The 16,724-nt window shown below is 41.0% G+C and overlaps 1 protein-coding gene across 3 annotated transcripts in view; it reads left to right on the top strand.

Annotated features, from left to right (window-relative positions):
- Positions 1–16,724, top strand: part of exd1 (exonuclease 3'-5' domain containing 1) — a 60,564-nt gene that overhangs the window by 24,459 nt on the left and 19,381 nt on the right. For all 3 annotated transcript variants that reach the window (XM_072569369.1, XM_072569370.1, XM_072569371.1), the window contains 4 exons: positions 6,970–7,034; positions 11,370–11,456; positions 12,532–12,636; positions 14,308–14,388. In XM_072569369.1, the coding sequence (XP_072425470.1) occupies positions 6,970–7,034; positions 11,370–11,456; positions 12,532–12,636; positions 14,308–14,388 (338 nt within the window). The remainder of the gene's footprint in view (positions 1–6,969; positions 7,035–11,369; positions 11,457–12,531; positions 12,637–14,307; positions 14,389–16,724) is intronic.

The raw sequence follows: 16,724 nt of genomic DNA, 5'->3' as shown, positions 1-16,724 counted from the left end.
CCCCCCCCCCCCCCCCAAATAGTCAGAAGGAAATTGAGAAACAAACTTGTTAGGAGATCTCAGCTATCTGTAAGAATAATAGGGTAGTTATGGTAAGGGATTTTAACTTTCCAAACATCGACTGGGACTGCCATAGTGTTAAATGTTTAGATGGAGAGGACTTTGTTAAGTGTGTACAAGACAATGTTCTGATTCAGTACGTGGATGTACCTACTAGAGAAGGTGCAAAACTTGACCTACTGTTGGGAAATAAGGCAGGGCAGGTGACTGAGGTGTCAGTGGGGGAGCACTTTGGGGCCAGCGACCATAATTCTATTTGTCTTAAAATAGTGATGGAAAAGGACAGACCAGATCTACAAGTTGAAGTTCTAAATTGGAGAAAGGCCAATTTTGACGGTATTAGGCAAGAACTTTCGATAGCTGATTGGAGGCAGATGTTCGCAGGTAAAGGGATGGCTGGAAAATGGGAAGCCTTCAGAAATGAGATAACAAGAATCCAGAGAAAGTATATTCCTGTCAGGGTGAAAGGGAAGACTGGTAGGTATAGGGAATGCTGAATGACCAAAGAAATTGAGGGTTTGGTTAAGAAAAAGAAGGAAGCATATGTCAGGTATAGACAGGATAGATTGAGTGAATCCTTGGAGTATAAAGACAGTATACGTAAGAGGGAAATCAGGAGTACGAAACGGGGACATGAGATAGCGTTGGCAAATAGAATTAAAGAGAATCCAAAGGGTTTTTACAAATATATTAAGGACAAAAGGGTAACTAGGGAGAGAATAGGGCCCCTCAAAGATCAGCAAGGCGACCTTTGTGTGGAGCAACAGAATATGGGGGAGATATTATATGAATATTTTGCATCAGTATTTACTGTGGAAAAGGGTATGGAAGATATAAACTGTAGGGAAATAGGTGGTGACATCTTGCAAAATGTCCAGATTACAGAGGAGGACGTGCTGGATGTCTTGAAACAGTTAAAAGTGGATAAATCTCCAGGACCTGATCAGGTGTACCCGAGAACTCTGTGGGAAGCTAGAGAAGTGATTGCTGGGCCTCTTGGTGAGATATTTATCATCGATAGTTCCAGGCGAGGTGCTGGAAGACTGGAGGTTGGCAAACGTGGTGCCACTGTTTAAGAAGGGTGGTAAAGACAAGCCAGGGAACTATAGACCAGTGAGCCTGACCTCGGTGGGCAAGTTGTTGGAGGATATCCTGAGGGACAGGATGTACTTGTATTTGGAATGGCAAGGACTGATTTGAGATAGTCAACATGGCTTTGTGCGTGGGAAATCATATCTCTCAAACTTGATTGAGTTTTTTTGAAGAAGTAACAAAGAAGATTGATGAGGGCAGAGCAGTAGATGTGATCTATATGGACTTCAGTAAGGCATTCGACAAGGTTCCCAATGGGAAACTGATTAGCAAGGTTAGATCTCATGGAATACAGGGAGAACTTGCCATTTGGATACAGAACTGGCTCAAAGGTAGAAGACAGAGGGTGGTGGTGGAGGGTTGTTTTTCAGACTGGAGGCCTGTGACCAGTGGAATGCCACAAGGATCGGTGCTGGGCCCTCTACTTTTTGTCATTTACATAAATGATTTGGATGCGAGCATAAGCGGTACAGTTAGTAAGTTTGCAGATGACACCAAAATTGGAGGTGTAGTGGACAGCGAAGAGGGTTACCTCCGATTACAACAGGATCTGCACCAGATGGGCCATTGGGCTGAGAAGTGGCAGATGGAGTTTAATTCGTATAAATGAGAGGTGCAGCATTTTGGGAAAGCAAATCTTAGCAGGACTTATACACTTAATGGTAAGGTCCTAGGGAGTGTTGCTGAACAAAGAGACCTTGGAGTGCAGGTTCATAGCTCCTTGAAAGTGGAGTCGCAGATAGATAGGATAGTGAAGGTGGGTGTATGGTGTGCTTTCCTTTATTGATCAGAATATTGTGTACAGGAGTTGGGAGGTCATGTTGCGGCTGGACAGGACATTGGTTAGGCCACTGTTGGAATATTGTGTGCAACTCTGGTCTCCTTCTTATCGGAAAGATGTTGTGAAACTTGAAAGGGTTCAGAAAAGATTTACAAGGATGTTGCCAGGGTTGGTGGGTTTGAGCTACAGGGAGAGGCTGAACAGGCTGGGGCTGTTTTCCCTGGAGCGTCAGAGGCTGAGGGGTGACCTTATGGAGGTTTACAAAATTGAGGGGCATAGATAGGATAAATAGACAGTCTTTTCCCTGGGGTCAGGGAGTCCAGAACTAGAGGGCATAGGTTTAGGGTGAGAGGGGAAAGATATAAAAGAGACCTAAAGGGCAACTTTTTCACGCAGAGGGTGGTACATATATGGAATGAGCTGCCAGAGAAAGTGGTGGAGGCTGATACAATTGCAACATTGAAGAGGCATTTGGAGGGTATATGAATAGGAAGGGTTTGGAGGGCTATGGGCCGGGTGCTGGCAGGTGGGACTAGATTGGGTTGGGATATCTGGTCGGCATGGACCGGTTGGACCGAAGGGTCTGTTTCCATGCTGTACATCTCTGACTCTATGACCACTTCAACTCTCTCTCTCTCTCTCTCTCTCTCCCCCCCTTCTCTCCCCAACTCCAACTCCTACTCCTAGCCACTCAACACCTGGAGGAAGAACACCTCTTTCCTCATCCCAGATCCAAACCTCCAACTCAGCACTGTCCTCCTTGTCCGTCTTTCTTCCCACCTCTCCGCTCTGACCTATCACCCATCCCCCACCCCCCTTCCACCTGCATCTACCTATCGCCTTCCAAATTATTTCACCGCCTTTTCCACATTCCTGAGAAGGACTTATGTTCGAAATGTCAATTCTTCTGCTCTTCAGATGCTGCCTGACCTACTGTTCTTTTCCAGCACCACACTTTTCAACTCTTGACAGCATTATACTGTTGGCTTTGGGAATTGAGAGAATAAATAGTTACAGTTCTGAAGATACCAAATCAGTTTACAGCAAATTGTGCCTTTTTTTTACAAAAACCTTGACTTTTGTAGCATTGAGTGGCATGGTGAGCAGATAAATTTATGGTGTGCCTTAATGTAGAACAATGTGAATGAATCATGTTCTGGAAATAAACAAAAAATTCCAAATGGGCTGGTGTGCAGATACATAATCATTAAAGAAATCGGAGCCATTAAATAACATAGATTATCTTTGGTTTTGTGTCTGGAGATTTAAATTGCATTAAATTTCTTTTAGACCTTAGGTCAACCTTAGACTAAATGTGCAATTTTGGGAACCACTTTATAAGGAATGTTGTAAAGATGACAGAAAAGGTACAATATTGATTGTATTCTGAGATGAGCTGAAATTATCAGTTAGATTGAGACAAACCTGATAAATCTTCTGGATGAAGAACTCATTTGAGCTGCTAAGTAAGGAATAGTCTAATAAAACTTGTAAGGTTTGTGATTATGATTAGTGATTTATTTCTAGCAGTTGATGCGATGGTAACTTGAAGACTTGGATTAAGATAATTGAGGAAAATCTACAGGACCAGTTACAATCTTGGGTGGTTAGAATATGCAAGTCTGTGATACGTCACTAAAAAAGAAAGACCTTAAAATTGTATTGGCTGTCTGAAAAATGCATTTAAAAGAACATATTTGGAAGACAGAGTTGGAGAAGAGAGAAATGTGATCACAGACCTGATCAGGTACAAGTATGGGAAGTTCTGTGAAGTTGATTGGGGAATGTATATTAGATTAGATAACTTAGTGTGGAAACAGGCCCTTCGGCCCAACAAGTCCACAACGCCCCGCCGAAGCGTAACCCACCCATACCCCTACATCTACATCTACCCCTTACCTAACACTACGGGCAACTTAGCATGGCCAATTCACCTGACCTGCACATCTTTTGGACTGTGGGAGGAAACCGGAGCACCCGGAGGAAACCCACGCAGACACGGGGAGAACGTGCAAACTCCACACAGTCAGTCGCCTGAGGCGGGAACTGAACCCGGGTCTCTGGCGCTGTGAGGCAGCAGTGCTAACCACTGTGCCACCGTGGATCAGTAAAAGCAGCACCTTCTACGCATGTGACTGTCATTTTCCAATGAACTGATGTGACCTATTCTTTGGTGTTTAGTAATCTGGTTGCTAATGAGGCTGTTCATTGAGCTTTCACAGCGTTGTCAAATTTGCCAGATATTGACAGTCTTTTTGTGACATTGAAGATCTCAATGACTGGTAATAGAATTGTAGAATACTGGATTAGTGGTGCTGGAAGAGCATAGCAGTTCAGGCAGCATCCGACGAGCAGCGAAATCGACGTTTCGGGCAAAAGCCCTTCATCAGGAATAAAATTCCTGATGAAGGGCTTTTGCCCGAAACGTCGATTTCGCTGCTCGTCGGATGCTGCCTGAACTGCTGTGCTCTTCCAGCACCACTAATCCAGTATTTGGTTTTCAGCATCTGCAGTCATTGTTTTTACCTTGTAGAATTGTAGAAGCCCTGCAACCTATCATGTCTGTGCTCATCATCGAAAATCTATTTACTCCAATTCTACTTCCCCGCACTTGGCTGTAGCCTTGTTTGCTATGGCATTTCAAGCATTTTATCTCGTAGATCATAAATGTTGTGATGGTTACTCCCTCTACCACTCTTTCAAGCACAGAGTTAAGATACTTCCCACCCTCTGGATGAAAACATTCTTTTAAATCCCCTCCAAACCACCTCCCATTTACCTTCAATCCATGCTCCCTGACTAAAGGGAAAAGCTTCTTCCCATTTGCCAGATGAGTTCCCCCTCGTAATTTTGTACACTTCGATTAGGTCCTTCCACAATTTTCTCTGCATTCAGGAAAGCAACCTCAGCCTGTTTAGTCTTTTTTCGTTGCTGAATTGTTCCAACCCAAGCAACCTCCTGATGAATTTCCTCTACATTGTTTCACATGTAGTCCCATCATTCCCATTGTGTGGATACGGAACTGCACACAGTACTCCTGCTGTGGTCTAAATAATATCTCATACAACTTCAACATAACCACCTTATACTTGTATATAGTGCCTTGATTTTTGAGGTCAGGTTTCCCATTGCCTTCTGGGATCCTTGTGTGCTGAGCTTAGGAGGGCTGGGTTTAAGTCCTACCTGCTCGAGAGACGTCTAATAACATCTCTGAACGAGTTTGGATGAGGAAAATTTCTCTCATGCCACGTTAATAACCGAACTAACGTGTTGCCTTCCATGAGTGATGGACATGCACGCCAAGGTGACTGATCCTCTGTATTTCCTCCAATCCTACCATTTATTGTTTATGCCTTTGCCTTGGTGCTCCAAAAATGCAAAACTTCACACTTTTTAGGATTAAGTACACATTTGGCTAGTCCATCTTGATCCTTCAGTAAGCCCTCCCAGTTTTTGTGCACTGATCAAACTTCTTGCATTCATATCTAGATCATTAATGTACACCTCAAACAGCAAGAGACCCAGCACCAAAGACATCACTAGACAGACTTCCAGTGACAAAAACAAAAACAACCTTCAGTCATCACTTTGTGCCTCCTGCCACAAAGCAAGTTTGTCAAATTACCCTGGCTGTAATCTCTTTGACCAGTCTCCCATGCAAGACCTTGTCAAAAGCCTGACTGAATTCCATGTGGACATGACATTGACCCAATTTATTCTGTTGTTTCCCAGTAGATTTATTATTAAACTTTGCATATTTTGTTGAATGTCAAAATTCTGTGTAATTCAGACACTCAAGGAGTTCCTCGCATTATTATCCCCAGATATATTCAGGTCTCTGTCAAACTTGCACTTCTCTGCATGAAAATTTTCTTGGACTTGAATCTAGCTTCACATGTTGTTGCTGTAGTCCAGGGTATCAGTAGCTTTGCAAATCAGTGGCTCTGACTAAAATGTTTTTATCGAATGTTTTCCCAGAATGGCTGCCCTAACTCCTGTTCCCATAGCAGAGGAGGAGCATTTCCAAACACTGAACATTACCAAAAAATACAATTCCCATGCATCATGCCCTAACTCTGCTCTGATCAGAGCAATGGGAAATGTCAGTTTACAATTTTCTACTACTCTACCAGCTTTTGGATAATTTCTTTATGCCCCCAGATACACACGATAAAGGCCATGTAGTTCATTACCCACCAATTAACTCCATCTATTTCCTGCCCGTCTCTTCTGTTTTTCTGTCTCCCTGCTCCCATACAACTCAGTTATTCTTTTAAATTATCCCAGGATTTCTGATTCTACCATGTCACGTAGAAAGATACTCCTTATGTTGATCAACCTATAACGATAAAGCTAATTCAATTCGTTCAATTCAAACTTCTTGAAGTGCACTCTATAATTGCATTACTTTGTGCTATTTCTGTAGTCCTTCTCGTGTCTCTACAGAAGTACTATTGTCATTTTGCCTTGTTTATATACTGAAGTTTGAGGTTGGTCTATAGACATTTGAAGAGTCCTTCCAGGTCTTCAATAATTTGTCCCTTTGACATTAGAGAGCATTCTGTTCTGCTCTAAACTGTTTCCAGGGCTTGGCGCTCTCCCTTCAGCTGGAACTTAACAAGGTATTCAAGGACTGTCATGAGCATATAGAACTTGATGTTTACTCTGTGTAGTTCAGTATTTTGTTTGCTTTATGAATTCCCCTCAACCTGGTTCCCCTTCTGATAATAGAACTATGTTACCTACCACTTACCTGGGCCTCAGTGCCTATAATTTTATTCAGTGCCTTAAGGGAATAATTGGTAAATTATTCTCAGTAGAGTAAATGTTTGAGACTAGTATCTCCACAACAACTACCCTTCGTCTGGAAAGAAAGATACATTTGAAAGACACATGACAAAAAGATGATGCTGTTTTGTCCCTTTGTTCTTTTCACCCCATCTCCCCAACACACGCTGCCGCAAGTTCACTTATATGTATGGTATAAATTGTACGCTTGCAATTGCAGGGTTTTAACTGCTATTGATTTCTTTCAGAGTTGGAGGATGAAAGTCTGAAATATATAGTCATCGACCAATTTCATCAAAAGTTTGGTCCTGCTGTAAGTTCACTAATTACAGTACTGTTGCCTTTTCCCTCTGAAAACACTGATCATATATTCAGTTTCATAGGATATTGTCTGTTTCGTGGAACTGGAAAAGTCAGTAATTTTCCTGACCAGCTCTCTAAATTTATAGTGATCTGCCCTTTTTCTTACTATAATTGAAAGAATTTAAAATTAAGTTTTCCTACGTCCTGGAGCACACACTCATTCTGAATAAAGGTGGTAAAAACAATGACTGCAGATGCTGGAAACCAGATTCTGGATTAGTGATGCTGGAAGAGCACAGCAGTTCAGGCAGCATCCAAGGAGCAGCAACATCCACATTTCGGGCAAAAGCCCTTCCCAAAACGTCTATTTCGCATTCACTCTGAATAAATCCCACTGAAGATCCTCAAATCTTCGGACTTTTTATCCAGATGACTATTTGCTTATTTCCGTCCTGAATAGTCAGCATTTGGGAAGCTTTTTATGAAGATATCTGTCACTTACTTAATACTTATCTGTACATTTCCCAGCAAAAGTGACAATATTGAAATCACCATAATTCTGGCTTTTTTTCCTTCCCCTCCTTCACAGGACCAATGCTTGCTCTATTAAGATCGCATGATCCAACACACACAAATGCTCTTAACACCCAGCATTTGACCAGTTTCAGACAGGATAAGACTTGGTCCAACTTTCTCGGGTATCTACAGTTTTCCCTTTAGAATTTCTCATAACTCAATATCCCACTTCTTGACCTTGTCTAGTTCTTTCTTGCAACCGTTAAGGATGGTTTTTTGCGCCACCCATATTGAAAATCTGTTTGGCGTACTTGCCACTTCTGTAGTAAAAAATGTTTCAAGTTTCAATTCTTTTGATTTCCTTTGTCCTCTTAACCTTTATTTGTATATATAACCCATTATATTTAAATTGTATGTCTGGCAGAAAGGTTTACTTCAATCCTCTTTGCCCATACTTCAGAAGAAAAATACATGTATGCCATGAAGCCTTTTGAGGCTGCTCAGCCATCAGTTTGCTTATCTTTAGCCTCATTAGACTAGCCACATTCTCCCCAACTCCCTAGATTCTCTGAGAGATCAGAATCCAATTAAGTGAAGAATTTTCTCCTCATTTCATTCCTAAATGAAGTACCTGTATCACAATGTCCTCGATTCGCAACCAAAGAAGAAAACTGCTGTGCTAGCCCTACAGAGTCTCTTTTTTTTTAAATATCTTGTTTCAAATGGATCATCTCTCATTCTTTCAAACTTCAGACCCAGGTATGGTCGTCTCAAAATTCCACACAATTGTTGCAAGACTTCTTTATTCTCGTACTCCAATCTCCTTACAAAAAAGGCCATCGTGCAATTTTGCTTTCCTAATTGCTTGCTTAATGCTAACTTTGTTCCCCACACACAATCAAGATTTGTAAATTTAAGTCTTGTAATTTAAAAAAATTTAAATGAAAAAAATTAATCTTCCTTAATTTGGATTTAATTATTTTAATTTTTTAAATGATTTGATTTTGTGTTCTAATTACCAAAGAAATGTCCTCTCATTTCTCCATACAATAACCTGTTGGTAATAGATGATTGCTGGAAGGCTGTTTGTCTGACAAATCTCATGGTGGAGCATGTTTCAAAAGTTCTGCCACCAATATATCAATCCAAAACATAGATATTATTTCTTATGGGCAAGGTTGAGCAGACTTGATCTGTTATGCTTCTCTGCAGCTGATCATTTCCCAGGCTAAATGCGATACTGAGACAAACGGCAGATTTTCGTTTGGAAGGGAAGAATCATTCCTTTTAACCTATCCTAATAATTGAGGAAGGGGGAAATGTGGAAGATTATAATATTTTTATAATAAAAAGCAAGTAAATGGTGGGCAGTTGACTGTTGCTCGTCACTGATCTATGGGGAGGTGATGGCATAAGAAGTGTTGTCACTGAGCTGTAAATTCGAGATTAAGGAATACTCTGGGGATCTGGGTTTTAATTCCAGATGTCATGGTGGCATAATCTTCCAGATATTATGTGGAATTAAAAGTCTGGTGATAGTGAAATCATTGTCAATTTCCATCAAAATTCATTTCATTTGCTCGTGTCCATTTCGGGAAAGAAATGTCCCATTCCTTACCTCATCTGGCCTATGTTGGAATATCTATCGCAATCTTGGTTGACTCTCAAGTGCCCTCTGCAATGGCTGAGCAAGCCATTCACTTCTAACAAATTATTTTAAAGTTTTAATTGAATGGAACTGGATGGAACACCAGTACTCAACCTAGGCACTGGAAGCAATAGCAAACTTGGCAAAGGCCTCCTTTAGGCAATTGGAACCCTACGCGCGTGCGCACACACCCTCCACATACTGCACTGCACATCCCTTTACTTGCACACCACACGCACACCACCTCTATCGGCACCACTCATAAACTTTTAAACCTCCCGTCCCCCACACAAATGTGCATACCTCCCCCAGACATGCACCGCAAACAGTCCTGTACACATGTAAACCCACACCCAAAACCTCTTGTTTGATGTAACAGTGCACCTCCATGCTGAACACCACCTTGAGAGCAACATGGGCTACTCATTTGCTATCAAGTGTTGCCTGCCTTTTGAATTGCAAAACCTTTGAAATCAAGAATAACATTTTGTTCACTTTTGTCATTACCTTTTGTAACTGTTCATTATCTTTCAATGACTTGTATACAGCAACACCATTTTAAAAAGGGGTAAAAAGATTTTGTTTCACTCTTAAATCAAAGTGTAAAATTTCATTGAGCTCCACCCATTGTAATTTTGAGCACTTAGTTAAACTGTCTGTGTGCTTTTGTAGCCTCCTGGTCTTATTGTTGCAACTCAGTGCCATCAAACTTGGATGAATTTATTTTAATTATTTTTCATCATTGATATATGATGAAAAACTGGGGCACATTGCAGTTTCTGGAGAACATCACTGGTCACATCCCATCAGTTGAAAAACAAACACTTATCTTTACAGACTGTCTTTTAATTTTCAACCAGTTACTGACCTGTGCCTCAATGTAACTTCATGGATTATTCGTTGTCTGTTCGTGTATTTGTCTAAATGCTTCTTAAACATTAACAGTCAGTCTCTGTTCCTGGTTGTTGTATTGATCTTGCTTTTTGACCCCAAGAAGAGCTCCTGCAATGTTTCTGATCCATCCTGAAGACTACTTTATTCCATGTTCAAAAGCATGCTTCATCTCCTCCCTTGTCTCATTCATCTGCCAGGACTTTTGCTTTTGCTTTGTCATCTCTGGACTCAAATTATTCTCAAGGTCTCCTTGCCAACTCCCATATTACATTCCCCTTAAGTTTGAGTTCATCCAAAATTCTCCTGCCAATGCCCTAAGTCTTGTAACTCATAACCTCTGTGCTTGCAGCACATTATCTTCAAGTTGAAAGATAACTATTTGGAAAGAAAACTTTAATCCTGGTTTCAATTCCCTTGTGGCCTCAGGCCTCATTCACTCTTATGAGTGCACTGCCCCAATTCTGATCTGTTCCATACATCCTTTCAGCATTCCACCTTTTGGCAGACATGCCTTTAATTGCCAAGGCACCAGAATCTGGAACTCCCATCGCAAATCTGTCTTATTTTCTTTTACTTCAAAACACTGCTTAAAACTCAACTCACCTGTTCTAACATCTCCTTATGTGGACTGATGTCAAAGTTTGTTTGCTGACGTTCTGTGAAAAGTGCCTTGGGTTATCTTACTATGTTGGAGGGCGGTTCAAGTGGAAATGATTTTTATGTGCTCTGATGGCAGAGTCTCATTCTGCCAGCAGGGGAAGCCGTCAGACCACTTGATGAATCTGCGTTGAGTTTTCATATGTACTTTTGAATGTTTCCAATTCCATTATTACACTTTGCCCATCCAGTATTTCTGAAATCTGGACATGAACATTGTTATTAAGACAATAGAAGGATCTGGAACAATTATTTCAACAAATACTCCTGTAAACAAGTAAATCCTGGTTCCCATTGTAACAGTGCTGTGCGCATATTAAGTGTCTCCCCTCTCAACTCAAGTGGGGCTAGTTGGTGGGTAGTTCACCGTGCTACATTGCTCTTTATTGCCAGTGAGCTGCAAGACTCCGCATCCTGTGGAAGAAGTCTCTGAGAGGGTCTTAGCCGCGTTTTTCTGTCAATCTCCCACTCCTAGTGGATGGATCCATAAGAAGCTTCAACGCTTAAAATCACAGCTTATGAATCTTGTAATCTGACTGCAGAGGGATGGATGTCGCTGTGAGTACAACGAGGAAACAAATTGGATGTCAGTATCTAATGAATTCTAACTTTTTGTCTGATTCCTTGCAGATCTTTCACATTAAAAAGCAAAGTGCAATTGGAGTGGCAGTGGAAGGTATTGATATCTGCCGCTTTGGGAAGCTGTGCTTGATACAGGTACTGTTCTAGCCTTGTGTCAGTGTTGGGCAGCTGGTGCTGAAATCCAAAAGATTATTATTTTGTAACCTTTATTAAGTAACTATACGATAAGATTCCATGCTGGCTGTTATTCCCAAGTATCTGTCTGAAAAAAGATCATTGACTAAATTTTTCATGTAGACAAAGTTGGAAAGGCAAACGATATTAGCATATTTTCCATTGTTGAGATTTAAAGTAGGCAGTTCAATCAAAAGGAGAAAGTGAGGACTGCAGATGCTGGAGATCAGAGCTGAAAATGTGTTGCTGGAAAAGCGCAGCAGGTCAGGCAGCATCCAAGGAGCAGGAATTCCTGAAGAAGGGCTCCTGCCCGAAACATCGATTCTCCTGCTCCTTGGATGCTGCGTGACCTGCTGCGCTTTTCTAGTTCACATTTTCAGTTCAATAAAAAGGACAACTACACCACTACTGATCAGCTAACAGTTTTTTTATGCATATGTGCTTATTTTCAGACAAGGGTTAAGCTGCTGCAGGATCTCAGTGAAATGCAGTTTATGCTTAACACAGCCGATAGGCCAAGGAGTTATTTTTACCTTGATAACTCTCTGATACTGTAGAGCACTTTCCCCAGCTGTTGGCAGCAGAAGTTTGGATTAACTCAAATTTGAAGAGAATGCAAGATGGGTGCCGGCCAGGAGAGCTTGAGATTGATTTGCGTCCACAGAAAACTAAGCCAAGGGTGAGGGACCAAAGTGGAAGATGAGAGAAGGAAGGAGATCAGGAATATTTTGATAGTGGAAGTAGGTGGTCTTCATGATGGTGCAGCAATGTTGCCAGAAGCTCCTCTTGAAGTCAGAAAGCAAAATAGAGTCAGTAATTAATTTGGGTGAGTGGGGGTGACCTTACTTGATACCAAACAGTAAAACTCTGAAAAAGCTGTGCCACCCTCCAACTATTTTATTAATTTTGAACTTCAATTCTTGCTTGTGAAGTAATTGTTTTTGAACCCTAGCCTGTATCTTTACTGGGCCATAGATTTTACCCCATGTTCTCAACTAGCTAATTTCATTTTGTTTTTTTCATTCTTGCTTTCTAGATAGCAACAGTGAATCAAATTTATTTGTTTGATATCTTCCTTCTTGGACCAGTGGCATTTAAGAATGGACTGAAAATGATTTTAGAGGACTCTGATATACTGAAAGTAAGTTCCTATATCTGTAGTGTCAGCACTACTACCAGGGGATACATTTTGCTTACCCTGCCATGCTATACAGCATTTATGACCTTGGGGAGCAGGAAAATTATCTGCTCTCTGCTAGTCAATAGTTTTGATGTGGAAAGCCTATGCATCTGGAACAATACATAAATGTTACTTTGCTTAGCATATTCCCATGCTAATGATCCAGTCATGCTGGGAGATGGCTTTGAGAGAGTCAGGAATGTAATCCTATCCCATGCACCCACGGTGTAGAGCTTTGCAGTAAATGATATATTTCATCTTGAAGGAACAGGAATGAGCCATTTTAAAGATTAAGATTTTTGAATGGCACCTTATCAAATTACCCTTGAAAATATAAGGAACAAATAGTGACATCATCCTAGATTATTAATCCAGGGGCCAATAGTTTAAACCCACCACAATAGCTAGTGAGTTCCGAATTGATTAAAAATTCCAACAAACACTTTCTACCCCAATGGTTACCCCAGAAAAACTATTATCAATTGTCAACATAAACCCATCTGATTCGCAAATGTCCTTTCGGGAAATCTTCTGTCCTTACCTGGTCTGGCCTGCAGCTGACTCCAGATCCACAGCAATGTTGCTGATTCTAAAATGCCAATGAGTAAGCTGTTCAAAGGCAATAACTGACAGGTGACAAATACTAGGCTTGCTAGTAACACCCATATCCCATGGGACAAAAAAAAAGCAATACAGTATACCTACTCATTCACATCTACCCAAGCAGTTACAACCTCTGACAACTCGAATAAATTTGTCAAAATGTGTTCTGTTTTGGTAAACCATGTTGACTTTGTCTGATCATGCTGTAATTGTTTCTCTGCTCCTGTGTATGCAGCATGGGAGCTGAACCTGAGTGCTCCTTGGTGCGTATACCTCAGTTAACAATTGACCTTGCTTCTCCATTGCAGTCTCCATTCGTACATCACCCTTGCTGCTGCTGCTTTACTAGTCAAATGTTTCCTTTCCCACCTCCCACATCACAACCTGTATGCTTCAATGCACAAAATATTCTGCTGCTCATACTAGTTTTTGCTCCCCATCACTGTCTAATCTCCCAACCCCTCCAATTTAAATTTAAAATCACCTTGTATTTAAATACTTTCATGCCCTCTTTACTTCATTAACTTTGTCCATTACTAACACGGACTTTCCTCTGGCTGGATTTTGTCACCTAGAATTGCTAGTCACTTTCAGCTCTGAGCCCCTCACTCCCTGCCTCAACCTCAGCCTGTCTGCTGCAAGGCCTTCTTTTTTTTAAAAATCAACTCTTTAACCATGCTTTTGATCTTTGGCTGAGCATCACTTGTGAAGAACCTTGGGACAAGTTTCCACATTTGAAGTCCTTTTTAAAGATTTTGTTTTAATCTACACTGCCTTCACCTATTAAATTGTTGAGGGGGAAAATATTAATGATAACTACTGTCTAAGCAGAAGGAGTCCCATTGATCTGTTTTGGGATTATGACATAAATTCTGTGTAGACCACCAAATGTCATTGCACAGGCTTATTCAGTAACTCAGCTCATGGTGGAACGAAATTGCTGCATGTCTTTATCAGCAGGTTGGTTTCCCTGTGCATTCCACAGGGCTTTGAATTAATTTGCCAGTATTTGTTTTGTAATTCATTCAGGTGATCCATGACTGTCGCTTGGTATCAGACTGCCTATATCATCAATATAGAGTGGATCTCACCAATGTCTTTGATACACAGGTGAGGGTGAGCTTTGTCATTGATTTGAGAACAATAACTAGCCTCTTGAGAAGATAGGTCTGTACGCTCAACTTAGTGCAATCTGTTTTGAGTTTTTTTTTGTTGAAAAAGCTGAACGAAGGATCAAAGCTGATGATAAATAGATGATCAAGTGGGCTGTTTGGTCCGCTTGGTCAACACGACTGATCTTATATGTGAACTTCAGCTTCTTTCACTATCGCTATAGCTCTTAATTACTCCATATCTAAAAACTATCAATTTTAATCATATATATAATTAACCACTAATATCCACATTTCTTTGTAATAGAGAATTCCAAAGTTGCATAACTCTTGAGTGAAGAGATTTCTCATAATCTCTGTTCTAAATGCCTGATATTTTATTCTAAGGCTGTGATTCATCTAGGTTCCCAGTCAAGGAATGTATTTTCCCAGTATGTCTCCTGTCAAGCCTCTTAAGAATTTTTTATATTGCAATCATATTATCTCTCATTCTTCTAAACTCCAGGGAAGGCTACGTCTCATTGAAAGTAGCAAATAACTTTCACACCAGACGAATGTCAGGCAGTGACTACTTCCAATATACACAGTGCACCTACTGCCCCTTGACATCCAATGACATTGCCATCACTAATTTTTTCCCACTGCCAACATCCTGGGTATGACCATTGACCAGGAAGCCAACTGGACTTACGATATAAATACAAGACCATGCCAGAGGCTAAGAATACTGTAACTCACTTCCTCATTCCCCACAGCCTGTCCGTCATCTATAAGACACAAGTCAGACATGTAATAGAGTACTCCCCAGTAGCCTGGATGGGTGCAGCATCAGCAACACTCAAGACGCCTGACCACTTTCAAGACAAAGCAGCCTGTTTGACTGGCACCACATCCACAAGCATCCATTCCTTCTATGACCAATGCTCAGTTGCAGCAGTGTGTACTATCTAAAAGCTGTACTGCAGAAACTTTATCCAAGATCTTTCGACAGCACCTTCCACTTACATGTAGAAGGACAAGGACAGCAGATACATGGGAACACTATCACCTGCAAATTCCACTCCAAGTCACTCACCATCTTTATTTGTAAATATTTTGCGGTTCCTTGAGTTGCTGGGTCAGAATCATGGAATTTCCTCACTAACAACATTATAGGCAATATACAGCACATCGGGACTGCAGCAGTTCAAAAAGGCAGCTCACTACTACCTTGTGAAGGGCAACAAGGAATGGGTAATAAATGCTGGCCAGCTATCATTGCTTACATTTCATGAGTTAGGAAGAAAAACCTCATCCCAGCAACCAATCGATTAAATGTTTACAGTCTCTTTTGGGGCATGTATCCTTTGGTTAAGGAGACCAAAACTACTTGCAGTACTCTAGATCCAGCTTCTCGATGCCCTGTATAATTGTAGTAAGAAATCTTTACTCTTCTATTCCAATGTCTTTGTAACACGACCCAACGTAACTGAAGGCCATATGAAACAGGAGCAGGAGTCGGCCATTTAGTCTGCCCTGCCATCACTAAAGTCATAGCCGATTTGCCTCAGGCATTAACTCCTCTTTGGTACCAGGTACCCTCAGCCTGTAACTCAGTGATGTTTTAAAAAGATACCTATTTCCTTTTTCAATATTTTCAGTGATACAGCTTCCACAACTCTGGGGTAGACAATTCAAGGCATTGACCATCTTTTTGGAGAAGTACCTTCATATCTCAACTCTTTAAATAAGTCTCGCTTATTGCGTAATTAGGTCCCATGTTTGAAATTCCCTCCTTAGTGAAAACATCTCCATATCCATCATGTCAAATCCCTTCAGAATCTTGAATGTTTTCAATAAAATCACCGATCCTTCTGCTAACGTCTAAAGAATAACCTGTTTGCTGTTGTTAAAAAATCAAACCCCATCCCAGAAATTACTCCTGTGAATCTCTTTTGAACTGCATCCAAAGCTTGTTTTTTTTTTCTCCTTGGCAGTTCTTTGGAGGATGATTTGTTTCCATTTTGGGGCGATGGATTCCGCTGATCCAGTCCTGGAGCTACAGACTCTGCCATTGGTGTGGCAGGTGATATTTGAGTAGATGAATGGGTGGGACAGTCTCTTTCCATTGCTTATGCTTAGTCCTCAGGTGCTTCACTTAGTGATACTCAGTGGTTTGTACCTTTTTTTTTGTGGATGTTTCTTTTCCAGTTTGTGCATTCCCAGGCAAGTTATTTCCTGCATATGTGTCGGGAGACTTTGTTTGTCTTCGTAGCATTTTCTTTGCCCTTCTAGTAATCGCTTAACATTGCGGAGCTCAGACCAGCACTATTTTAGGGTGTCTTGCATCAGGCA

The sequence above is a fragment of the Chiloscyllium punctatum genome, chromosome 4, assembly GCF_047496795.1.
Source record: "Chiloscyllium punctatum isolate Juve2018m chromosome 4, sChiPun1.3, whole genome shotgun sequence".
Lineage (NCBI taxonomy): Eukaryota > Metazoa > Chordata > Chondrichthyes > Orectolobiformes > Hemiscylliidae > Chiloscyllium > Chiloscyllium punctatum.
The sequence above is the reverse complement of the archived record's forward strand: the minus strand, read 5'-3'. Positions and strand labels throughout refer to the sequence as shown.